This window comes from Dendropsophus ebraccatus, chromosome 2 (genome assembly GCF_027789765.1).
Source record: "Dendropsophus ebraccatus isolate aDenEbr1 chromosome 2, aDenEbr1.pat, whole genome shotgun sequence".
In the NCBI taxonomy this organism is placed as follows: domain Eukaryota; kingdom Metazoa; phylum Chordata; class Amphibia; order Anura; family Hylidae; genus Dendropsophus; species Dendropsophus ebraccatus.
In genome coordinates, this window is record NC_091455.1 from 132439136 (window position 1) to 132466844 (window position 27709).

The 27709-nt window shown below is 43.3% G+C and overlaps 1 protein-coding gene across 2 annotated transcripts in view; it reads left to right on the forward strand.

The window, feature by feature from the left end:
* Positions 1-27709, forward strand: part of MYRIP (myosin VIIA and Rab interacting protein) — a 381686-nt gene that overhangs the window by 254089 nt on the left and 99888 nt on the right. For both annotated transcript variants that reach the window (XR_011361710.1, XM_069958351.1), the window contains exons 4-6: positions 9239-9375; positions 16117-16197; positions 18364-18461. Coding sequence is in view for 1 of the 2 variants with exons in the window: in XM_069958351.1 (XP_069814452.1) it covers positions 9239-9375; positions 16117-16197; positions 18364-18461 (316 nt within the window). In the remaining variant the exon portion in view is untranslated. The remainder of the gene's footprint in view (positions 1-9238; positions 9376-16116; positions 16198-18363; positions 18462-27709) is intronic.

Below are 27709 nucleotides of genomic sequence, written 5' to 3' on the forward strand. Positions count from 1 at the left end.
CAGCAATCTTCATGCTGAATGCTGCCTAACAATCAAGGCAAACGTGATATAAATCCTCCTGCAGTGTCACTCTGGGATAGTAATATATGTTCAAGGCGTAACACTGGGGTTCTAATCTCCCATCAAGCTAAGATTCCCTTAGTAAAGCGATCAACATTCAGTGCCTAATTTTACATATTCAGGATTATTGTTAGAAGATGTTTTACATGACATGAAGGAATTTTCCATCACTGCAGCACAAATCTTATGAAATCTGTTGTGCTAATAAAATAAAGAAAAGGTGAAAAATCCTGATCTCTGCCACTGGCATAGTTACTATGGGAGCCCTACTCCCATACAGCATATGGGACCTTAGAACACAGAACCTAGGGTTACCACAATCATCTCTTCCACTGTGCAGAATGAGATCGGTGCTGGGCTGTAGCACAATGGAAAGAGGTTTTAGTGAGAAGGACTTTTTATTTAACCACTAGTGGTCAGTACCTTTAAACCTTTAACCTCTTAGGGACATATGACGTACCCGTACGTCATATGTCCCCAAGAGGTGTTCAGAGGGGGGCCACGCCTCTGAACTGCCACACTCCCGACTGCTATCTGCAGCAAGGGACTGCGGCTATTAGAGGGAATGGTCCGCTCACTGCTCCCGCTAATTAACACCGTTGGATACAGCTGTCAAACATGTCAACGTGTTAAATGCAGCCCATCCCTGGTGTCTAGTGGCGGATTCCCCCCCTGCCATGCGATCGCGAAGGAGGGATCCCTTCATCTTACCGAGTCGGGGCTCAGCGACGTAATGGCGCTGATCCCTGCTCGGTATTCTATTGTATTGGCCTGCAGCAGGCCAAAGCAATAGAGCACAGATCTTATCTCTATGAGAGATCAGTGTAGCTGTATTAGAAGTCCCCCAGGGGGACTTCAAATTAAAGTCAAAGTAAAAGAAAAAAAGAGTTTCCATTATTAAAAAGCCCCCTCCCCTAATAAAAGTTTGAATCACCCCCCTTTTCCCATTTTATTAATAAAAATAAATAAACAAACATGTTTGGTAGCGTCGTGTGCGCAATCGCGCAAACTTTTAATTTATACCATTCCTGATCTCGCACAGTATACGGTGTAATTGCAAAGACCCGCCGAAGTGCAAAAAATGTGCATTTTTGGTCTCATTAAATCCACAAACATTGTAATGAAAAGCGATCAAAAAGTCGCATATACGCAATCAAGGTACCGAAAGAAAGAACACATCATTGCGCAAAAAATGACACCTCAATCAGCCCCATGAACCAAAGGATAAAAGTGTTATATGCATGGGAATAGAGCAATTTTAGGGAACGTTTTTTTGCTGTAGAAGGTTTTATTTTTTTAAAAGCCATCAAATAATATAAAAGTTATGCAAGTTGCATATCGTTTTAATCATACTGACTTGAGGAACATGTCTAACATGTCAGTTTTTCCAAAGGACAAACCGCGTAAAAACGATTGTTTTTTAATTTCACTGCGCACAAATTTTTTTTCTGATTTCGCCTCATATTTTATGCAAAAATTAAGTGTGCTATTGCAAAGTACAATTAGTGACGTGAAAAATAAGGGCTCATGTGGGTTTCTAGGTGACAAAATGCAACTGCTATGGCCTTTTAAACACAAGGAGGAAAAAGCGGAAACGCAAAAGAAAATTGGTTCCGTCCTTAAGAGGTTAAAGGACATTAAGGTCTATTTTTAAAGTGCATCTTACTTAAAACAGTTATTACAGAGTCCTTTAAAGCTTACAATGAGGTATTTCTCTCAATACCTTTTAGTGCAAATGTGGAAAGAAATAGTTGAAATAAAGCAGAGTGCTTCAAAGCCCCCTTCATACATCCGTTTCAGGAGGCTTCAGGACTTCCTTTTTTTTTGCTAATTAGCTGTACATTTAAATTTTATTAATATTTGCAAATGCACTTAATTATTTTTATAACTGTATTTTTGAGATATACACACTTTACTTTCCTGTCTCGCGCCGGCTCTTTTCAAAAGAGCCGGCGCGAGACAGGAAGCTCCCATCATGCAGAGCGGCAGCAATGCTGGGGGCGCCGCCATATTGATGACGTCACTTTGCGTTCCACCGCTGGAACGCAAGTGACTAAATTAAGATGACAGCGCCCGGCAGCGGACAAGAGGATTGGGTAAAGTATAAGATACAGACTGCAAAGGCAGTCTGTATCTTCATAAATAGACAAAATGAAGATACAGACTGCCTTTGCAGTCTGTATCTTATACTTTACCTCATCCTCTTGTTCGGTACAGCAAGGCCGGCGCCGCCATCTTGAATACGTCACTTGCGTTCCAGCATTGGAACGCAAAGTGACGTCATCTAGATGGCGGCACCGGCCTTGCTCCACCGGAACAAGTGGATTAGGTAAAGTATAAGATACAGACTGCAAATGCAGTCTGTATCTTCATAAATAGACTTCATAAAGATACAGACGGCCGCCGCCATCTTGATGAGGTCACGCTGGCACGCACGTGCGTTCCAGCGTGACGTCATCAAGATGGCGGCGCCCCGGCATTACTACACCGAAGAAGAGGATTAGGTAAAGAATAAGATACAGACTGCAAAGGCAGTCTGTATCTTCAGGAATAGACTTAGGGAGAGAGGACCTTTAATAATAGGGACAGTGATTTTTAGGTGATAGGTTCTCTTTAAGGATAGATGTCTGTGGGGCATCCGCTCATGAAATCCTGACAGGCAGGTTCTATAATTTCCTCACCTATTTTCTGGAATGGACAACCTTCAGGAAAAATCCTGAAGGGTGTCAGTGCCCAATGCAACCCTATGGGTCAGGAAATCCTGAAAGGAATTCCTGGTAAGAAATCTGGACAGATGTTCCTGAAGTGAAAGGGGCATGATTTTCACACCTTCCCTTGCACAATCCACTAACATGCAACAGCAGTTGTTATTAGACCTATAGTGTACAGAGCACCATGTAAACTTGAATTTAAAGTCCCACAGTTAAAAGCTTAATGGCCCTTTAAAGTGTTAAAGTGTAAATGTGATTTTTTTTTAAATGTTGCACAGGTGTGTCAAAATTTTACAGTGGTTTGAGCTCCAGTGCTGAGCTTCCGTTTCGTTAGATATAGCTGAGTGAAGTGCACAGCGGTGCGTTTCACTCCCTGGCTCGGTGCTAAATACAAAGGATTGTAGGTGACAGGATCTATTTTAAGTGTATGGAGCCCATCTCATCCTATCAGGCACATCAAGCACTGAGCCAGAGAGTAATGGGCACAGCTGTTTGCGTCTGCTGGCTATATCTAGAAATTAGAGATGAGCGAACCTCGAGCATCCTCGAGTCCATCCGAAATGGATCGTTCGGCATTTGATTAGCGGTGGCTGCTGAAGTTGGATAAAGCCCTAAGACTATGTAGAAAACATAGATATAGTCATTGGCTGTATCCATGTTTTCCAGACAACCTTAGAGCTTTATCCAAGTTCAGCAGCCACCGCTAATCAAATGCCGAACGTTCGGGTTCGGATGGACTCAAGCATGCTCGAGGTTCGCTCATCTCTGCTAGAAATAAGAAGTTTTTGTAAACTAAATCAGAAGTTTTTGTAAAGGACAATAATGTTTTAATTACCCCCAATTAACATTGTACAAGTAATAGTGGTAGTTTGTAGAAAATAACTATGGTTTGCCTCTGGGTCAAAACTTTTATCACTGAGTGTTCTCCATGCTGACAGGTTCTGAAGTAGAAATTTAATTGCAATTTCTTTTCAGTACAATTGTCCGCCTAATTGGATGAGATACATTTCAGGCAAAACATGGCATGTTCACTGTGACTGATGGCCTCAATGGCCTTTAACTTCCTGCATCCATTATACGCTTGAGTTCAATAATGATTCTCACTATGCACTGCCTGATTATGGAAAAAATAACAATGTTCTGTAGTGTAGAGAATTCATCAGTACGGCGCATTGATGACATACTGAATAAAGCAATTATGAGAAGTAAATAGCCACAGCCTTCTGGAACAGATCACTACTTTCCTGGTACATCTTTGAAGGCTTTTGTTTTAGAATTGATCTGCATATTTATATAACTGAATAAGGGATTTTAGTCCTAATGAAAGGGTTTACATGCTTGCCCTGAACAAAAAATAATGAATTTTAACTGTTAACCTCTTAAGGATCTCTGATGTGCCGTTAGGTCATGGGAGCCTGTCAATAAGGACCCATAACATACCGGTACGCCAATAGGTCTGGAGGCTTTATGAAGCAAGCTCAGGAGTTGAGCTTGCTTCATAGAGCTTGAGGACCAGCTGCTATAAGGGTCCTCACTGTTAATGATGTTCCGCCACGGTGGCCCGGCCGACAGCCATTACCCTTTCAATAACTCTTAAATGCAGCTTCGCTCCTGTCATTGTCCAATTGGGACCCCCGAAGTGTGACGACACAGTGTGGCAGTCAGATGTGTGATCCTCTAATTGAGTCTAATAGAGGCACACTCTATGTGAGGATCGCAGATAACACTGATCAATGCTATGCTATGGTATAGCATTAACCAGTGTAACAAAGTAATGTATGAATGTAATAGTCCCCTAGGGGGACTAAAAAGTGTAACATAAAAAAGTTTAAAAAACAAAACAAAATATGACATAGTCTCTTTCCAACCCAATAAGTTTAAATCACCCCTTTCCTAGTTTTTATATGAAAATAAATTAACATATTATATATTGTATCCTGCATACTAACAAAATATAGTGATAGTGTTCCCATTAAGAACTGAGTAAATGAGAAGAGCAAAAGAACACCAAAATCTAAAAGCGGTATGGCTCTTCAAAAGTGAGGTGGAAGAAACAAAACCGCAAAAATGAAAATTGGCGCGGTGCTTAATGCCAAAATCCACAGTGCCCTTAAACTGTCACTGTTGTGTGTTTTTTTGCACAAATCAATAGTCCAGGCAATTTAAAGAGGATGCACCATCAGGTACATCCTCTTTAATATGACCCACGGAAAAAACGGCGCCTTCATGGGGAAGCCGGTGCTGCGGTTCGTTTTTTGAACTGCAGCCTGGTTCCTGTGTACAGCGACGTTCTATTCACGGGTACCGGGGCTGAAGCACAGGAGGCGGGCCGACCCGCCCCCAGTGGGAGAGAATTCCCTCCCCTCTATGACGCAGCTCCATTAGAATCAATGAAGCCGCGTCACAGAGGGGAGGGAATTCCCTCCCACTGGGGGGGGGGGGGTCGGCTCGCCTCCTGTGCTTCAGCCCGGGTACCCGTGGATAGAATGGCACCATACACAGGAACCAGCAGCAGTTCAAAAAACGGACCGCGGCACCGGCTTCTGTGGGTCATATTAAAGAGGATGTACCTGATGGTACATCCTCTTTAAGAAACATTGTAATTGGGTTTATTAAGCAAATATGCCATTATCTGCATTCAAAAAGACTTTCCCCAGGTCCCCCCCCCCTCCTCTCTCTCATTCACTGCTCATTATCAGGAAATCTCGACTCTTTTACATCAGCCATGCCCTGTGTAACCTATGGAGAGGGGCGGGGGGAGGAGGGAGCAGAGAGCAGAGAACAAAGGATTACCCTGCAGGACCTGTGTGAAAGCCAGTATTCAGAGGTCAGAGAGGTTAGTGCTGAGGAGATAGCTCGTTGATGTAGCTGTAAATTAACTCTTTGTTGTCCTGTTTTGGTGCCTCATCTCCCTCAACCCCTCCCCTCTCCATAATGCATGCTAATAAACCCAATTACAAAGTTTCTTAAAATAGCCTGTACTATTGATTTCTGCAGAAAAAAAATAAAAAAATAAATGACAGTGACACTTTAAGGGGGTGAGATAAATGCTTTATTGCTGAGATGATTGGAAGAGTAGAGATGGAACTTAAAGGGGTTATCCAGTGCTACAAAAACTTGGCCACTTTCTTTCAGAGACAACATGACTGTTGTCTCCAGTTCAGGTGCGATTTGCAATTAAACTCTATTCACTTCAATGAAACTGAGCAGCAAAACCCTGCCCAAGTTGGAGACAAGAGTGGTGCTGTCTCTGGAAGAAAGTGGCCATGTTTTTGTAGCGCTGGATAACCCCTTTAGGCCAGGTTCCGACTATGTAACTGTGCGGCTGTATTTGCGGCTGTAATTGTGCGGCGGTATTTTTGGTGGTTCATGCGTACGCTGGAAAGTATAGGATATACGGCTGCACAGTGCACACTATGTATGAATCTACGGCCCGATCGTAAATGGACCCGTAAAAAATGAACAAGCAATAGAGCTTTCTGTACTAATCATCACTTTACTTTAATGAAAACATCAAATGTTTCTTCTAATTATGTTATCACAATAGCATTATTAGAAGAAACATTTAGAATTATATGTGCGCTCAGCTGATTGGCTGATCGGCTGAGTGCACAAATAATTAGCGGGTCCGCAGCACAGTGACTTCATTGTGCTGCGGACCAGCGAAGAGGACACATCGGGGTGAGTATAGAGCTCTCCCCTCCCCAGCACTGCACCCCTCCCAGCAAGGAAGGGGGGGTCAGTTAACCCCTTCCTTGCTGGGATGGGTGCAGTCTGACATCAGTCTGGCCCCCAAGGGGTTAAGGGGGATGCAATACATCCTCCCTTAACCCCTTGGGGGCCAGACTGTAAGCAGCGATCAGTAAAGATGCTGCATACTGTAAGGTGCACAACACCGCTCATAATGATGGGTGTTGTGCTCCTGTTTGTGTGTTTTTTGTGTGTTTCTCCCTTTTTGTTTTTCAGATATCGGTATCCTGTGGATTACGTCGGATTCCGTGGACTACGTCGATGACCAGCGTTTTTTTAATGTTTTTTTTTTTATATAAAATGGTCAATGAGGGGTGTGGGGGTGTTTTTATTTGAATAAAATTTTTTTTTAACTTGTGTCTTGTCTTTATTTCTTTACTTTATAGACTTAGTAGTGGAAGCCGTCTAATAGACGGAATCCATTACTAAGTTGGGGCCTAGTGTTAGCCGGTATAAAATGGCTAACACTAACCCCCTATTATTACCCCAGTACCCAATGCCACCAGGGGTACTGGGAAGAGCCGGGTGCCAGTGGTCCCGGAGCGTCAAAATTGGCGCTCCTGGACCGGGCGGCAGCAGGCTGGTAAGATTTAGGCTGGTGAGGGCCTAAACCAATGGCTCTTCCCACCCTGGTGTTACCAGGCTGCTGTCGTTTGGTTTTTAACCCGGCTGGTTATAAAAATAGGGGGGACCCTATGCGGGTTTTTTTTTTTTAAATAAATAAATAATATAAAAAAAAACGCATAGGGTCCCCCCTATTTTTATAACCAGCTGGGTTAAAAACCAAACGACAGCAGGCTGGTAACACCAGGGTGTGAAGAGCCATTGTTTAGGCCCTCACCAGCCTAAATCTTACCAGCCTGCTGCCGCCCGGTCCAGGAGCGCCAATTTTGACGCTCCGGGACCACTGGCACCCGGCTCTTCACAGTACCCCTGGTGGCATTGGGTACTGGGGTAATAATAGGGGGTTAGTGTTAGCCATTTTATACCGGCTAACACTAGGCCCCAACTTAGTAATGGATTCCGTCTATTAGATGGCTTCCACTACTAAGTCTATAAAGTAAAGAAATAAAGACAAGACACAAGTTAAAATTTTTTTTTATTCAAATAAAAATACCCCCACACCCCTCATTGACCATTTTATAAAAAAAAAAGTAAAAAAAACGCTGGTCATCGACGTAGTCCACGGAATCCGACGTAATCCACAGGATACCGATATCTGAAAAACAAAAAGGGAGAAACACACAAAAAACACACAAACAGGAGCACAACACCCATCATTGTGAGCGGTGTTGTGCACCTTACAGTATGCAGCATCTTTACAGATCGCTGTTTACAGTCTGGCCCCCAAGGGGTTAAGGGAGGGTATATTGCATCCCCCTTAACCCCTTGGGGGCCAGACTGATGTCAGACTGCACCCATCCCAGCAAGGAAGGGGTTAACTGACCCCCCCCTTCCTTGCTGGGAGGGGTGCAGTGCTGGGGAGGGGGTGGGGAGAGCTCTATACTCACCCCGATGTGTCCTCTTCGCTGGTCCGCAGCACAATGAAGTCACTGTACTGCGGACCGGCTCATTATATGTGCGCTGAGCCGATCAGCCAATCAGCTGAGCGCACATATAATTCTAAATGTTTCTTCTAATAATGCTATTGTGATAACATAATTAGAAGAAACATTTGATGTTTTCATTAAAGTAAAGTGATGATTAGTACAGAATGCTCTTTTGCCGGCAATATGAATTAACGGCTTATGGAGCTTCCTGTACTAATTAATATTTAATTAATAAAACACATTTTCGATTAAATAAATTCAGTTTCGTTGTTCAATAATTTAATTCTAACGAATCCATCATTGTGCAATTAAATATACTGTCAAAAAATAAATATATATATATAAATATACATTTATTTATATATCTATTTATTTTAACAGTGTATTTAATTGCAAAATGATGGATTAGTTTAAATGTAATTATTGAACAACGAAAGGGACTTTATTACAAAGAAAATGTGTTTTATTATTTTAATAGATTAACCATGAGAGACATCGGCATACTGCAGAGGATCGCAAACCCCGGTAATAGCAATTCATGTAAACTGTGTTCCCTGCTTTCCCAGATGCATCCAGAGGTGTTTGCATCACTTTCTTAAGATTTTATTTGTTATTTTTAGTTGAACCAGATTTCCAAGTAAATGACCGTATGTTTTGAGCCGCATGTCTATTTTTTCCCACGGCCGTAGTTTCATCCGCACATTTACAGCCGCATAAAAATTACAGCCGCACAGTTACATAGTGTGAACCTAGCCTTAATCTGGACATAGTGAGGCATATTCATCAATTCATTTGGTATATTTTAGAGCATGCTAGTACATATTTATTATGTGTTTTAGCCACGACTCCCTTGTGGAGCAAGGCACAAGTGGAGGGGTGGTTGTATTCAGTGAGGAGGCCTACCACTCCAGAATGCCCCAAAATATATTTATTTTTTCCCATTGTCTAAAATATAGACAGACATGCAGCATTGCATCGATTATTAGAATAAAATATTAGAATATACCAGTGTGCTTAGAACTGTTTGTTTCATCTTCTGCTGTCTAGTTATTAAACAGTGATGATAAATCTAGACACGGTAACTGTTTGTTATGATTTATGAGAATGTATAATACTTATCAGTTGATAATTTAAATACATTTGAATCTTATGGCTTTGTTATTACAGGCTTTTGAGAACCCAGTCATTGGAATGGTACTACAACAATGTGAAAAGCCGCTTTAAACGCTTTGGAAGTGCCAAAGTGCTAAAGAATCTATATAGAAAGCACAGGCTGGAGACAGGAGCCTGTGCAGATGCTGCAGGTAAGATTTTTTTGTTACAATCAAAAATCATTCAGTTTATGTGCCAATATGCAAATAGTTCACACCAGACCAAAATTTGCTGCATTGGGCTATGTTTCCACAATGTTTTTGTCTTGTCCGTTTGTAATTTTTTAAAATGACATCCGTTGCAGTTTGGCAACCTGCCAGTGCAATAACGACTGTTGATACGTTATTCTGGTTCAGGTGAACTGATTGCCCTTTGGGTGTGTCTTTGATTTATAAGTCCATTGAATTTAATTGTAAAGACTGTGAAAGGACGGTGAAAAAAGAACAGTGTGTGGACAACTAAAAAGTAACGTCCGTTGTTTGCAAAAGATGTCCAAAAATAATTGTCATGATCATTTAATACCTGTGCATTGGCTGGCTGTCATTCCATAGACTTCAATGCATTCCACTGAGGCTTTATTGAAAAGCAGCAATAAGGGACATCTTTTTAACCCCTTCACCTCAGTAATACATACATATTCGTTCCGACAGAACATACCCTGTGCAGTAGGAATGTATATATACGTTCCTGACACTGAAGGGGTTTGATGTGTGTGGGACCGCTGCAGTGCGAGCGACCCTGCACACATCAGTGTCCCGGGAGCAGTGGCGGATTAAATGTACCCTGGGCCCGGGCTGTCCACCCAACCTGCCCCCCCCCCCGGTCAATCCACCCACATTATACTCAGCTACTGCCCCCCCCACGCTGTCCCCAATAAACATAATGTTTCGTCCCTTGCTGCTCCCAGTAAGCATTGTCAACCCCACCTCCACTGCCCCCAATAAACATACTGCCACCTGGTTTCAGGAGAGGAGGGAGCTGATCTTATAGGGGAGGTCGCAGGGTCACAGCAGCACAGAGTATGTCAGGAGTGGAGGGTGCTGATCTTATAGGGGAGGTCACAGCAGCACAGAGGATGTCAGGAGAGGAGGGTGCTAATCCTATAGGTGAGGTCCCAGCACAGCAGAGGATGTCAGGAGAGGAGGGTGCTAATCCTATAGGAGAGGTCCCAGCAGCACAGAGGATGTCAGGAGAGGAGGGTGCTGATCTATAGGAGAGGTCCGAGCAGCACAGAGGATGTCAGGAGAGGAGGACGCTGATCTAATAGGGGAGGGTCACAGCAGCACAGAGGATGTCAGGAGAGGAGGGGGCTGATCTTATAGGGGAGGTCGCAGCGTCCCAGCAGCACAGAGGATGTCAGCCGAGGAGGGTGCTAATCCTATAGGAGATGGTCCCCCTCTTCCCCCCTTATAGATGGTCCCCCTCTTCCCTCCTTATAGATGGTCCCCCTCTTTTCCCCCCTCTTATAGATGGTCCCCCTCTTCCCCCCTTCTTATAGATGGTCCCCCTCCTGTTATAGATGGTCCCCCTCTCCCCCCCCCTCTTATAGATGGTCCCCCTCTTTCCCCCCTCTTATAGATGGTCCCCCTCTTTCCCCCCCTTATAGATGGTCCCCCTCTTTCCCCCCCCTCTTATAGATGGTCCCCCTCTCCCCCCCCTCTTATAGAGGGTCCCCCCCTTTCCCCCCTCTTATAGAGGGCCCCCTCTTTTCCCCCTCTTATAGATGGTCCCCCTCTTTCCCCCCCTCTTATAGAGGGCCCCCTCTTTCCCCCCCTCTTATAGATGGCCCCCTCTTCTCCCCCTCTTATAGATGGTCCTCCTTTTCCCCCCCTCTTATAGATGGTCCCCCCTCTTGCCCCCCCTCTTATAGATGGCCACCCTCTTCCCCCCTCCCTCTTATAGATGGTCCCCCCTCCCCCCCCTTATAGATGGCCCCCCCCTCTTTTCCCCCCTTATAAATGGTCCCCCTTTTTCCCCCCCCTCTTATAGATGGTCCCCCCTCTCCCTCCCCCCCCCCCCCCTCCGTGCAGGCAGATTTAAAAAAAAAAAAAAAAAAAAACTCACCTTACAACCCGTTCCCCCGTCGAACCTCTCCTGTCCTGCAGGCTCCGTCTGTCCCCCGGCTGTTACGCAGCTGCTGGAGGTGTCCCGTCCTATCCCCAGGCAGCGCGCGCATCACTGAGCTCCCTGTGCGCCGGAAGTCTCAGCCACAAGCGCACGGGGAGCTCCCTGATACGCGCGCTGCCGGGGGATAGGACGGGACACCTCTGGCAGCTGCGCAACAGCCGGGGGACAGTAAGAGCAGGACTCTTGTGACAGCAAGCAAAACAATGCTTGCGGTCACAAGAGCCTGCAGTGGCGAGGGGGGGCAGGGCCGCAGCGGCATAATAATGTAAACCGCCCACATTATAATCCGCCATTGCCCGGGAGCCAAGAGTAATGAGAGGCAGCTGCGATCCCACATCATCCTCAGATTACCCTGTAATATACACAACATCAGTGCCGAACTGCATACATGTATACACAGCAGTGGCACACGGGTATTTGGACATTGCAGGAACTTTTCTGCTCTCCTTATAACCACTTTAACCCTTCTAGTGTCTATCACCAATTTCAGTGCTGCAGCCTTCAGATGGTTTTAATTTTTTCTCCAGACTTTGTTTTGTATATAACCATTATGGATGTTTTGGATGTGCAGCCTAAATTTCTTTTTCATAAATAAAGATTCTTTATATGCTACCCACATATTGCTTCATAAAATAAAAGACAGCATCCGTGATACTGCATTTGATAAATGTCTATTACGTTACTGGCAAAACTACTGATACTGCATATTTCTTACATTTATATGTATTTATTCATTACACATTTTACAATCTCGACAGGCATTTCATCTTATAAAAAGCTTACTAGATCACATAGAGACAGCTCATGTGGCCACTATGGGCCCCCTTTAGAGAGGGGGCCCATCTTTAGTTGGCCTCATGCCTATTTTAATGGGTGGTGAGAACCTTTACTGGCATGTAGTCTGCAGAGGTGCTGCAATGTTATTAAAAAAAAGGAATGTGAGTCATAAACATTGGATGGCCTGTATCCTGGCACAGATGGGGAAATGTGTGGTGGTGTCAATTAGGCCTATATTTTATCTTTGTCATGAGACCTGAGTCCTCTATATACACTACTCTCTTGCTCTTCCTGTTAACATTAGGTTGCTTGTATACAGTATTTATGTTACAAACAAATTGTTAAAAATCGGTCTATGTATTTATTCTTCTAAGCCATTACACAGGATTCATTTTTGATATCCAATAATTCTATACTAGCTTATTTTAAACTTTTAATATGTTGCTGCCCTGCCGGAGAACCTATTAAACATTCCTACCTCTTCGTGCTCTCCCGGTGTTCTCCTATGGCATCTTTGAGTCCCTGGCTGAACGAACATGCCTCTACTTCTGAGATGGGCTCATCTTGGCAGTGGCCAGCCAATCACTGACTGAGATGGGGCGGAAGTGATCATTCAGCCCGGGGGGACTGCAGATACTGTAGGAAGATACCGGGGGAGCACAGAGAGGAAAGAATAGCATGTTTGTTATGTTCTCCGCCAGGCTGGCAACATATTCAAAGTTGAGCTGAATACCCCTTTACAGTCACTTCTGGTAATTGTTTCCTCTGCTTCTACCCAATATGAGCTAATCAGTTTAAGAGCAATTTATGAATCTTTGATAGGCATGTAACACACTGGAAATGAAACACATAAATGATTTTAGGTTGACAAATGTTTTAATGTGACATTTGTTAATTTGTTAGACCACCTAACTAGAGCTTGCACATGAAAATCCACATCCACTGCAGAAGATAATAACACAAATTTTTTCAGCATAAGGATACATTTACATAAAGCCTGTCACATTGATTTTCTATATGGGTTCAACATCTAATCCACATCTCATTGTTTAATTTTATTCCAAAGAAGATTTTAAATCCACCTTTTGAAAAAAAAAACAAGTAATGTCTTACTCTTTGCTGCCAAATTCTTGTGGATTCCACACTGTAGAATATCGCAATAAAAATCCAAGTTTCTGCCTTACATTCCTGCGGATGAAAATTTTTTTGCATGTCAACATCCCATTAGAATGGGGTTTTGCAGAACTGTACTTTGTTCTATGTACATGGCGGAGAACAATTTACTTCTTTGACCCCAATGTTACCTCTTTGCTGTCCATAGTTTTAGATTGTCTCAACCTGTAATCACTTTCATGCTGTCTGAACCTCAAGTTATTGTCGTTGTCCCCAGTGGCATCTTTTTTCCTTGATTGATAGATTGCCCGCTATACCCATATATATAATATAAAAATAAATAAATAAATAAATATATATATATATATATATATATCAGTGAGAATTCTATCAATTAAGGCCCAAACAATGGTGAAAAACCTTCCCGGCGACTCATAGTTCAGGTGGCATGAAAGTAAGACAGGTTCCCTTTAAAGGGACCTTGGTCGTGACATGTCTGCCCGCTCAGCCAGTCAGCGACCGCAGTGGGTCCTGCCCTGGCCATAGACTGACTAGGCGGGCCTGACACGTCACAAGCCAGGTCCCCACTCCAGACCAGGAAGCCGCTGGGGGACCAGGAACCGGAGCGTTGCACAGCAGAACCCAACGCTGGAGCCCAGAAGGTATGTGCACCTCCTCCCCAAAGTCAGAGCCCGGATTTCTCCTTTAATGAACGCTGTGAAAAGGCATATTAGTGGTCATTAAGAGGTTAAAGAAAGGAAAATATTTACAAAAGATACCTTGAATATCCTTATTTTGACCCCTATAACTTTTTACTTGTCTGTTTACTAGGAGATGTTTGGGGAATCATTTTTTGAGCCATGAGCTGTGTTCACACTTAAAAAAAAAATAAACAGATTTTTTATTTTTTTTTAAATGACGTTCATTATCGCAGCAATGTTGTTGTCCTTTATGTATAAATAATTGAAATTGCTTGCGGGGACGTCAAAATAATGATCATGACAATTATTCGCGGTTGTCTTTTGCAATAAAACTGTGTTATTTTTTCTTTTTTCACTGTCTTTTCACCGTCTTTACTATTAAATTCAGTGAACTTTTCAATTAAAGAAACACCCAACGGCCAATCAGTCCATCTGAACCAGAATAATGTTCAGCGGGCGTCAAAAACGTGAAATTATTGACGTAATTTTGAACTGAAAATGATGGACGTCATTTAAAAAAATATAAAGCAGAAAAAAAGTAATGTAAACATAGCCATGATCTGTAGCTTTTATCAGTACCAGATGTGTGAGGTAGATGTGACTTTTTGATTACTTTTTATTCCATTTTTTTTCTGGGAGGTGATATGAACAAGAAATGCAGTACTTTTGTCCTTGCACCATGCAGAATCAATAATATTATATTTTAAGTTCAGTTCAGACAACTCTGCATGTGGCAGTAGCAAATATGTGGTTTTTTTTTACTTGAACAATGGTAAAATGGAGGTGATTTAAATTTTTATTATGGGAACAATTTTATTTTTGTAAAAACTTTTTTAAGTCCCTCTAGGGATTTTTTTTTTCAAAAGTTTTTTTTAACAGAGGGGAGGGAAGGGATAGGGTTGGCATGCAGGGGGTAGATAATGAAAGCATGGTTCTGAGTGGGTGTCTATGAGTCCATAGTAATTTAAAGAGGATGTACCACCTGGTACATCCTCTTTAACCTAAACCCACTGATCGAAGGGGAAGGGGGGGCCGCGGTCCATTTTTCGGACCAAGGCCCGGTTCCCGTGCACAGCGCCGTTCTATGCACCGGAACCGGCCGGTGTTCAAGCACTGGAGGCGGGCCGGGCCGCCCCCAGTGGGTGGGAATTCCCTCCCCTGTATGACACACATCGTGTGCGCCGGGATCCCATACGCCGCCGCAAACAACTGACATGTCAGTTTTCTGCGGCCGGAATTCAGTGAATTCTGGCCGCAGAAAGACCTGTCAGTTCACACAGTGAAGCGAGCAGCTCCGGACGCTTGCTTCACTGTGGGCTATGGGAAGCTCTGATGCGGGCGTGCGCTGATGCGCCCGCATCAGAGCTCTGCGGCCAGAAGGATCATCCGGCCGGTACTTAAGTACCAGCCGGGGTCACGGAACGGCCGGTCTCTTACTTAGTGTGAACATAGCCTAAAACTGCATACACATATACCATTAATATATAGCGAACGCGAAACGTGCGTTGGGGAGGAGGAGGACCACGCAGCCACCGGACTTGAGGTATATCCCGCACTACAGCATGTTACTCATTTGGAAGCTGGTTAGGCATTGTTGCTATAACTGTGTGTATGTGTAATTACTGCAGTCGCCCATACATTAGAGATTTCATATACGGTATCTCTACAGCATTGTGCACTTTAGTATATACTTTTATTGCTGCTATACATGTTTATCGGACACTAGATCCTATAGCACTGTGCACTTTACAAACTCTTCCCTTGTTTGGGCGCCTGACCAATTTCAGCACGCTTCCCTTCACTGCTCAATTTTGTCCTGGTGATCTCTGTGGCCCACCTATGTCATCTGTTCAAATCTGTCTATATTATGATTTTGGAATTTTAAATATGTATTTTTATGAACTTCACATGAATTATCAATAAAGTATACATTGTTTACCATATCTTGTTGTGAGCTATCAGTCTTGTAGGAATTTTTTGTTGTTGAGATAGCCCTATTTATATATTTTGGTCTATGTAGGAAAGGTAAATCAAATTAAATCCTATACTATAATCAAAGTAAATCCTATACTAAAAGCGTTTACTCACTTCTGGGTAGGCCCTAACTGCATTATAAGATTTAATAGTTCTTTTGTCCCTATTTGTATGGTCTGAAATCTTTTTCTTTCTTTTCAGAGGGAAGTTTTATTGACGAAAGTTTAGAAAATGAAGGAAGTATTTGCGGGAGTGACTCAACATTCTATAGGCAAACACAAGGTAACATTTACTCAAACAACGGCCAATGTGCATGATGTTCACCTGGCAGATACTATAGTATCGACCGGATGATCATCACTTTATTTGAATTGGAATGCAGGCACATTCAGGTGTGCTTATGCATCTCTGTTTGGAAGACATATAATTAAAAGGGTATTCCCATCTAGTAAAGACAGCCTCCTGGCCCCCTCTAGACTTTATGCTGTTTATGTAAAAAGAATCTCCAGTCTTCCAGTATGAACAAGCCAAAAAGACAGGAATGGCTGCACATCTGGCCTGCAGCCTGCTGGGTTATGGGGGGGCCCTTAGGGATTGGTCCTGTGACATTGGGGTTGCAGGGCCAGCCTGTGGCCTCCCTTCCCTGTTTGTGCACGCTTTGCGGGGTGGGTGGTCACTGACCGACACGGTGGAGAGTTGATGTAGGGACCCATGTGAACCAGGGGACCTGCACGTGGTACATGGGGCAGTATGGTTTGATCAAATTATATACCAACATCCTGGCGTTGATTTTTAAATGTAGCCAAGTGGCATTAGTGTCAGCCATAGGTGTGAAGTGCAACGCTCCTTTTTTCTCCCGGTCCATATTCCAGTACTTATAGGCTGCTGTATCCAGGAAGTGGTGTTTTCTTTACAGTCTGACACAGTGCTCTCAGCTGCCACCTCTGTCCATGGTACTTTCCAAAGCAGTAGCAAATTCCCATAGAAAACCTCTCCTGCTGTAGACAGTTCCTGTCATGTCATGGAATGAGAGCACTGCCCCAGACTGGAAAGAACACACCACTTCCTGCAAAACATACAGCAGCTGATTATTACTGGAAGACTTAACCTCTTAAGGATGGAGCCAATTTTCGTTTTTGCACTTTCGTTTTTTCCTTCTTGTATTTAAAAGGCCATAGCACTTTCATTATTTCACCTAGAAACCCACATAAGCCCTTATTTTTTGCGTCACTAATTGTACTTTGCAATGGCAGACTTAATTTTTGCATAAATGTTATATAAGTCGGTACGATTAAAATGATATGCAACTTGCATAACTTTTATATTATTTGATGGCTTTTAAAAAAATAAAACCTTCTACAGAAAAAAAAGTTCCTTAAAATTGCTCTATTCGCAAGCTTTTATCCTTTGGTATATGGGGCTGATTGAGGTGTCATTTTTTGCGCCATGATGTGTTGTTTCTATCGGTACCTTGATTGCATATATGCGACTTTATGATCGCTTTTCATTACAATGTTTCTGGATTTGATGCAACCAAAAATGCACAATTTTTGCACTTTGGCGGGTCTTTGCGCTTACGCCGTATACCGTACGAAATCAGGAATGTGATAAATTAATAGTTTGTGTGATTACGCACGCCGCGATACCAAACATGTTGTTTATTTATTTATTTTTATTTATAAAATGGGAAAAGCAGGGTGATTCTTACTTTTATTAGGGGAGGGGGTTTTTTTTATTAATGAAGAAATTTTTTTTACATTTACACACTATTTAGAAGTCCCCCTGGGGACTTCTAATACAACTACACTGATCTCCCATAGAGATCAGTGTAGCTGTATAACACAGCACCGATCCATGAGATCGGTGCTCTATTGCTATGGTCTTCTGCAGGGACCAAGGGATCCCTCTCCGCGATCGCATCGCGGGGGGGATCTCGCCACTGGACACCAGGGATGGGCTGCAAATAACACTGTTAGATGCAGATGTCATGTTTGACAGCTGCATCTAACGGTGTTAATTAGCAGGAGCGACAATCGGCCCGCTCCCACTAATAGCCGCGGTCCCGTGCTGCAGATAGTAGTCGGGATTGCGGCAGTTCAGAGCCGCCCCCCTCTAAACACCTCTTTTTCGGTTAATAAACCCAATTACAAAGTTTCTTAAAATTGCCTGTACTATTGATTTCAACAAAAAAATTTAAACGACAGTGACATTTAAGATTTTAAAATAGAAGTAAATTGCAAATCTGTATAACTTTCTGACACCAGTTTATTTGAAAGAATTTTTTTTTTTGCCAGAGTACCTCTTCTCTTTAATAAATAATAAATTATTGTATAATATTTCTTTCAAACAGAGGTTGTATATAAAGATGGATCAGCAGTCCAGAAATATGTGCATCTTCTAAAGCTACTAACCTCTATAGTTTTTATGAATCTGACTTATTATTTTCAGGACACAGTATGATGGATACCCTTTCAGTGGCCTTACGTGTGGCAGAAGAAGCTGTAGAAGAAGCAATTGCCAAGGCTGAATCATATAGTGATAGCTTGGTAAGCTCTTTGTCTTTTTTAATGGCCGATTTCAATGAAGTAATATATACTGCAATGTTTGGAAATGTTTTTTTAAAGGGCTGAATAAAGATTGGATAACCAGATGTCAGATCAAATACCATCCACAACTCGTATCTGAAAAATTTGTTGTAAAAATATCTTAGGTTTGGTTGGGTAGCGTTTTCATTGTGTGCCAGGTCTTTCAAAAGATATATAAGTATAAAGGTATAACATCAGCAGTCTTAACAACCGCTGCGTGTATGTAATTCTGCCGGCCCCTTAACCCCTTCTGCTGCCGCCCGGCTCCCCCACTGTGTCTGTATACATTACCTGTCTCTCGCTGCACGGGGTCCCGGCGTACTGCTCTCCCGCCCAGCCAATCAGTGGCTGCGGCTGGGCAACACACTGATTGGCCGGGCGGGAGAGCAGTACGCCGGGACCCCGTGCAGCGAGACACAGGTAATGTATACAGAGCGGGAGTGCAGCGGGAGCCGGGCGGCAGCAGAAGGGGTTAGGGATCCCACAGAATTACATACACGCAGTGGTCGTTCAGACTGCTCCGTGTATGTAGTGACAGTGAACTGCCAGGATCTGACAGACTCGCAGCAAGATTTACGCTGCGAGTCGGTAGGTGTGAAGGCACCCTAAGTATTATTTGGAATCAGCAGTCTAAACATATAAGGTTGTTTTAAATCTGTTAAAGGAGAAGTCCGGCGAAAATTTTTATTAAAGTTTTGTATTGCCCCCCAAAAGTTATACAAATCACCAATATGCACTTATTATGGGAAATGCTTATAAAATGCTTTTTTCCCTGCACTTACTTCTGCATCAAGGCTTCACTTCCTGGATAACATGGTGATGTCACGACCCGACTCCCAGAGCTGTGCGAGCTGTGGCTGCTGGAGAGGATGATGGCAGGGGGATGCTCAGTGTCCCTCTAGTGCCCTGTGTCCCTCAGTGTCCCCCTGCCATCATACTCTCCAGCAGCCACAGCCAGCACAGTTCTGGGAGTCGGGTCGTGACATCACCATTTTATCCAGGAAGTAAAGCCTTGATGCAGTAGTAAGTGCAGGGAAAAAAGCACTACATAAGCATTTCCCATAATAAGTATAGATTAGTGATTTGTAAAACTTTTGGGGGGCAATAGAATATTTTAATAAAAATCTGACATGGAGAGAGAGGAGCAGCTGCATATCCCACACTAGTGCCGCTAGGCCAATTTAAAAAACCATCAGGGTGTCGGTATATAATTTGATCAAACTATAATAGCCTCGTGTACCATATGCAGGTGCCCTGGTTCACACGGGTCCCTACGCTAACTCACCACCGTGTCAGTCAGCGACCGCCACCCCCGCAAAGTGTGCACGTGCAGGGAAGGGAGACCATGGAATGGCCCTGCAACCCCAATGTCACAGGACCAAACCCAAACCCGGCCGGCACCACCGGCGGGGAAGGCTGCCCCCAAACAACACAAGTATGAATGTGGAATTGCATTCACCAATGCTGCTGCAAACAGAATGGGAAAGACATGAGGTACTGACATGTGAGCACAGGTATATCCTGCCAATTTGGGTCATGTGGGGGGAGTGCCAGCTGCTCAGAAAAGGGAGAACTGTAAAACACGATATGGAGAGAGAGGAGCGGCTGCACATCCCACATATGGCTGACACTAGTGCCGCTAGGCCTATTTTAAAAACCGTCAGGGTGTTGGTATATAATTTGATCAAACCATAATAGCCCCGTGTACCACGTGCAGGTCCCCTTGTTCACACGGGTCCCTACGCTAACTCACCACCGTGTCAGTCAGCGACCTGCACCCCACAAAGCGTGCACGTGCAGGGAAGGGAGGCCATGGAAAGTGTGGCGTTAGCGTAGGGACCTGTGTGAACCAGGAGACCTGCACGTGGTACACGGGGCGGTATAGTTTGATCAAATTATATGCCAACATCCTGACGTTGGTTTTTAAAATAAGCTTAGCAGCACTAGTATCAGCCATAGGTGTGATGTGCAGCCGCTCCTCTCTCTCCATGTCGTGTTTTACTTTAATAAAAATATTTGCTGGACTTATCCTTTAAATATAACACTAGGCAACAACTGTCATAGAAAACGGTATGAGAATTGATGAGATGTTCAGTGTAGTTAATAATCACCAAAACTTTTTTCATTCTGTCTCCAGACGTTAACATATGTGCTTTTTTAGTATATTCTACTCCAGAACTTATTTTCTGCTGCTCAAAATATTGTAAAACTGAATAAAGGTAAATGCCATTCATTGGCTGTGTTTGTAAACCGTACTCCAAGCATTAGTGCACCGAATGCAGGATTTAGAAAAAAATGTAATTGGCATAATTCTTGACAGCTACATGTTATCTGTGCTCACTCTTGTGTGAAGTATGCACACCTTTAAGATTTGTTCTTTATTTCCTCATTTACATGACATGGATACACAGTAGCTATACAGCAGTGTTTCTCAACTCCAATTCTCAACTATCCCCAAAAGGTCATGATTTGAGGAAATGCCATACAATGTACGTCAGTGGTGATACCTAATGCAATCACTATAGGTATATCACTTGCAAAATACTAAGAAAATCCTGAAAACATGACCTGTTGGGGCTACTTGAGGACTGGAGCTGAGAAACACTACACTACAGTACCATGTAATGCATCAACTGAACGTCACAACAAAGATTACCTATAAAGTAACACTGGCTTCCCTAAATTTCTCACAAGGGTTTGGATTTTCTGATGGTTTATAGAGTCTGAATACTTAGTAAAAGGGACATAGTATTTTAATTGTCTAAATAGAAATAATGGAGGTGGGTTTCACTTGTGACAAAGATGTGTTAGGGTACAATTTTCTCTGAACTCAACCAGTAACTTGGGTCAGGACTGAGGTCTGTAATAAGTGTTCTGTTGTTGCTTCTTGTTAACAAATGCTAAAGTATTTTTTCAGAAGGGCCCGATCCCATCTTATCTATATACTTGCATAATCTTTCACTGTATGATAAGACAGAGACAGCTGAAAAGTGATCTGTACAGAACAGGAAGTGCCGGCTTTTAAAAACTGCAAATTTTCATGATTTTACAATATGGATAGTGAAATAGGAAAAATAATAATAATAATAATAATAATAATAGTAATAGTAATAATAAAAGTTCTAAAAAAAAGTTACCTAATCAATATGTCTTTTTTGATTATACATTCCCTTTTAAGGAAGAAAGGATATCCAAAATAGCTCTCACACCAACCAATCTCTCCAAAAGAAAAGATTTCCCATTTGCAGACAGCTGTTTCAGGGTTTTTGCCCCTCATCAGTGCAGAGCAGGGTGTTGCCTCCGAAACAGCTGTCTGCAGATGGGAAATCTTTCCTTTTGGAGAGATTGTTTGGCTTGGCATAAAATCCCCAGTCAATGTTCTAAGGCTCCTTGACTGAGCGAGACATAAAGGGACATCTCTTTGCTCAAGAGGTGTAAGAGCTATTTTGCATATCCTTTCTTCCCAGAATTCTCAGTAAAGCAGCAATGGTCTGTACGCCTCCACACATCTTTATGACGGGCTCTCCTTAAAGGGAACCTGTCACCCCCCGTGCCGGGGTGACAGGCTCCCGACCCTCCGTTAGAGCCCCCTATACTTACCTAATCCCGCCGGGTCCCGCTTCTGGATTCGGTCGGGTCCCGGAGATCTCAGCCGCTGCAGCCCGGTGCGCGCGCTGACAGATGAGTCCAACGCTCATAGAGAATGACGGAGCGCTGGACTCTCCTGTCATTCTCTATGGGTGTTGGACTCATCTCTCAGCGCGCGCGCCGGGCTGCAGCGGCTGAGATCTCCGGGACCCGACCGAATCCAGAAGCGGGACCCGGCGGGATGAGGTAAGTATAGGGGTCTCTAACGGGGGGTCGGGAGCCTGTCACCCCGGTACGGGGGGTGACAGGTTCCCTTTAAGGAGAGTCACTACCCCTTTGACCCAAATTCCCTTTTAGTCTGTGTTTATGTTACTATAATGCTCAAAGGTTAATTTACTTTACAACATCAATATGCAGGCTGATGGTGGCCTGGAGCCCAGCCATGTGCCTGTGAATGTACAGCCACACGAATGCTTAGTAATCATTATGCAAGCAAAATCCTGTGGCTACCATACTATATTTCTAGCACTGCTGTTGTCACAATGACATTACGAGTGTGTATTATATAATAACATGTACAATGTAATTCAGTGGAATAGTATGCTGATTTTCTTTTCTAAAAATAAAACAGTCACAGAGACATATGTTTTTATATTCAGAGAAGAGTTAGATAATGTGTTTTACCTAATGTCATCATTTACCATTGTGTCTGTTGCTATTTATTATGTTGATGGCGATCTCCTGTCGTTTTCCTTTTACCCGATTAGTATTACCTTAATATTCTCAGTTGTCATGGTAACATCTGCCCTCAATGAATTTGAATGCCAGTGATCTCTTCAACCTTCAGGCAGACAATTATTTTCAACAACCAATACCTTAGGTATTGAACCACGGACTGTAGAAAACAAAATAACACTTCACATGTTTGTTTGTTTTTTTTTTCATGAAGTGTGAGAATCCAGTTTTTACTGTATTGCATTTAAAGAGAAAAATCCAAGTACAGCATGTACTGAGATATGCAAAGGCACCTTGTTTTATTTAAAGTGTTGTGCTTTTATGTTCTGGCAAGATAACATGGTCCCTATTTTATTCATACTGTAATAAATGGAAAATGTTTATTGTAGGTTATGTGATTACTAGACATACGTATACAGAGCCACATCAGACAAAAAAATGTCACCCTGAGTCTATGTTCACACATTTTTCCCTCTGTTTAAAATTACGTCCGTCATTTAGAGGTTAAAGTGACGTCCGTCATTTCGCTATTTGGTCGCCCATCAGTGCAATGACAGCTGTTGGTACATTATTCTTGATTAGGTGGACTAATTGGCCTTCCGGTGTATCTTTAATAGAAAAGTCCTTTGAATTTAATAGTAAAAAAACGGTGAAAGGGCGGTTAAAAAACGGTGTCAACAACTAAAAAATAACGTCTGCTGTTCTCAATAGACATCTCGACATGATCATTATTTTGACATCTGTGCAGACAATGTCTGTCATTTTATACACTGTGTGCATTGGACATCTGTCATTGCCTTGCCTTCAATACATTGCATTGAAATCACTGTTCGCATAGATACAATAAAAAAGGTAGCACTCACTATCCAATATTTTGTAGATTTATTTTATCACAAAAAGTAGGTACAAACAAGGTACAGACATATTTAAAGGGGTACTCCACATAAGGCAAACTTGTTTTCTATTAAAAGTACATTAAAGTTATATAGGTTTGTCTAGATCAGGGGTCCCCAAACTACGGCCCGCGGGCCGCCTGCGCCCCCCCCCCCCCCCCGGGGCCTTTTATCCGGCCCCCGCCGCACTTCTGGAAGGGACAACACTTTCATTGGTGGTCAGTGAGAAGACTGCTCTCACTGACCACCAAGAAAAGAGTTCCCACCAGACCGCAGATCCCGGAGCAGGACCGCAGATCTCAGAGCAGTGTGAGATGTCAGCCCTGCCACCAGCCTCCTCTGCGCCGCACGGACCACCAACCCCCCCGCCTGGGATGTAACCTGGAAATGATCTCTGAGGGATCCTCCGGCGGGGGCAGTGATGACGTCGCTGCTCCTGCTGGGGGATCCCTCCGGCGACTGACCGGCTGAAGAGGCTAGAAGAGATGAACACAGTATTAGGTGAGTATAATTTTTTTTTTTTTGTAGCAATGCAGGGGGGCATAATAACTATATGGGGGACATTGCAGGGGGACAATATAACTATATGGGGGACATTATTACTATATGGGGGACATTGCAGGGGGGCATTATAACAATATGGGGGACATTGCAGGGGGGCATTATAACAATATGGGGGACATTGCAGGGGGGCAATATAACTATATGGGGGACATTGCAGGGGACAATATAACTATATGGGAGACATTGCAGGGGGACAATATAACTATATGGGGGACATTGCAGGAGGACAATATAACTATATGGGGGACAATGCAGGGATACATAATTAGTATATGGGGTGAGGGGGCTGGTTGAGGGTGTGAAGGGGGAGTTAGAGGAGGCTGGTTGAGGGGGGAGTGAGGGGTTGAGTGGGGGCTGGGTGAGGGGTGGAAAGAGAGGGATGCTTTTACTTTTGGGGGGGGGGCGTTGTGGCATTTTGCACTGGGATTTGATTATATATATATATATATATATTTTTTTTTTTTTTTTTATAGTCCGGCCCTCCGACGGTCTTACGGACAGTGGACTGGCCCCCTGTGTGAAAAGTTTGGGGACCCCTGGTCTAGATAATGTACTACCATATCTGTTTGGTTCTGCCACACTGGTAGCTGATTGACATCCAGGAAGTGAAGAAAAATTACCTCTGTGCCAGTTCACATTGTCTCCTGCTCCCACTGCTCTCCTACCATAGGAGATAAAGATTCTGTGCCTCTGTCTCACATTGTGTGTGTTTGCTAGGCACAGGCTGATGATGCAGACAGGGGGCAGGGTGTGATGTCAAAGGAGGCTTGGCTGGATCCCCCAATCTCCTGAGTGATCCACCATCTCTAACCAGCCAGAAGCAGCTGCTGCAACCTCACTGATTGTGCAAAACTCTGCAGTGAAATTAAAGCGACTCTGTACCCACAATCTGTCCCCCCCAAACCACTTGTACCTTCAGATAGCTGCTTTTAAGATCGTTCCGGGGGTCTATTCAGCAGCTGATGCAGTTATTGTCCTAAAAAACTACTTTTAAACTTACAGCCCTGTGCCCGATGGCCGTGGCTTGGAGTATCTGTGCCATAACTTTGCACCACCCCTCCGTCCCTCCCCCCTGTCCTCTTCACCATTTTTCCTAATTCTCTGCAGTGAAAACTAAACAGGTGCCTTAACGATCGAGCCCATGTGCAGTGCTGAAACAGGTGATGAATAGTAAAAAATCTGCCTGGAGCATTCCTAATAATGTGGAGGGTGGGGAGGAGGGACAGAGTGGTTGTGTCAGCCTAATACATACACAATCTAGGCCACGGCCGTTGGGCACAGGGCTGCAAGTTTAAAAGTTGTTTTTTAGGACAATAACTGCATCACCTGCTTAATGGACCCCAGGACAGATCTTGGATTAAAAGCAGCTATCTGAAGGTACAAGCGGTTTGGGGGGTCAGATTGTGGGTACAGAGTCACTTTAAGGCTATGTTCACACATGTTGGAATTGCATTGCGGTACTGCAGCTTCTTCACAAAAATTATGCCGTACAGAATTAAATGATGCTAAACGTCACAGAGGATCAGAACCGGCACTGCCTGGAGAAAAAGGCATAAGGCATAAACAGCATTTCCCATGTAAGATAATATCAGATAAAGTCCTTATTGTGGGGCTAAACCTCAAAGATAAAAGATGCTTGATCATAATATGTGCATGGAGATGAAAAGGAAAGAAAAATTAAAATGAAATTCAAAGAGTTCTTTACTTTATTCCAATATCAGCATTACCGGTAGAGAATACAGTGTGCTGTGTGGGTGGGGCTACAATGAAATGATAAAGTGTTGCAAATAATTCAGTAACACAATGAAACTGCAATGTGTGAACACAGCCTAGATGTTCTGCTACAGCTTTGGGCGGGGAATAGGCAGAGTGGAGGACTGTGATGAACAGCTGAGGGAAAGCAATACATTCTGGAACCTGTAGTACTGTGTTCAACTGCTCAACCAGGAAGTACAACGACACAATACAGAACAAAACCCCCCAAAACAAATGGATTTTTGGTAGTTTCAAAACTGGGATAGATAGGTAAGTAATGCTATATGCTTCTGCAGAGGTTTTTTTTTTTTTTAGCTCTACCTGGAGTTCCCCTTTAAGGCAGACGCCAAGCAGGTAAGTGGTAACAGTCGGTGTGCGCTTCTACGGATCTCTCGATCCAGTCTGAGAAGCATACACCTCGAAACAGACTGTTACCACTTACCTGCTTGGCGTCGGCCTTAAATATGTCCGCACTTTGTCCTGCTTTTTGTGATGAAATAAAGCTACAAAATATTCATCGGATGGTGAGTGTTACAATTTTCATTGTATCTTCGTGGGCAGTGTATTCTTTACAGACTTTTTCTGTTGTGGCAAGCGCCCCATCTATTCCTCCTGCACGGAGACAAATACATTGACATGGTTAAAGGGGTTATCCAGTGCTACAAAAACATGGCCACTTTTCCCCCTACTGTCTCCAGTTCAGGTGCAGTTTGCAATTAAGCTCCATTTACTTCAATGGAACTGAATTTCAAAACCCCACCCAAACTGGAGACAACATTAGGGGGAAAGTGGCCATGTTTTTGTAGCGCTGGATAACCCCTTTAATGTCGACCCTTCTCTTCATACATTTGCTATAATTGCATTGAAGTCAATTGCATCACGGCAATAATGGACGTCTTTTTAAATAGATGAAACGGATGCCTTTTCTCTTTTTTGAGGTTGTGTCAACATAGCCCATCAATGCAATAACAATTTGAACTGAATAAGGGTACTTGTATAAAAAGAACAGCTGGTAAAAATATTTAAAATCATGCGAACAAGTAGGAAGAAGAAAAAACATGGAGGATAAAGGGGTCATTATAGTGCTTGAAAAAGCACTATATTGTAATCCGTATTCTTCTTCTTCCGTTTCTTCAAGCCATTTTTCTGCGAGTAATACAGCCCGAACCACTTTGCGCACAGACTCCGTTCAAACTGCGTTTAAAAAGCCCTCGGCGGTGTGAGGTGTTCTATCTATTTTTCGTTTCGTTCGGATTTGAAGTTTTTAAGAAATTTACGTTTAAAGAACCCTAATTTCCCATAGAAAATAATGGCCCATTAGAAATAAGGGCCACACTGTAAATGCTAACAGCCAATCACAGCACATATCCAAATAGATTAAATATAGCAGCCAATAGAAATTCTAAGGTCTTGTCAGGCAATGTATCACAACATCCACACAGTCACATGTCCACTATTGGCCAATCGAAGATGTAGAAGATGGAAGGTCCTTAATGATTTTGTCTCACTGACATGAGTAAGATTGTCATGGTAACTGAGCAATGACCTTTACCGTTATAAGTAGCAGAGTTCAGTCAGTAAAATAGCAGAGCTAAGGCAGCCGTGTAGCAGGGACGGTACCAAAGCCGCTCTTAAAGGGATGGTACCCAAGCCGCTGTTAAAGGGACCCAAGTT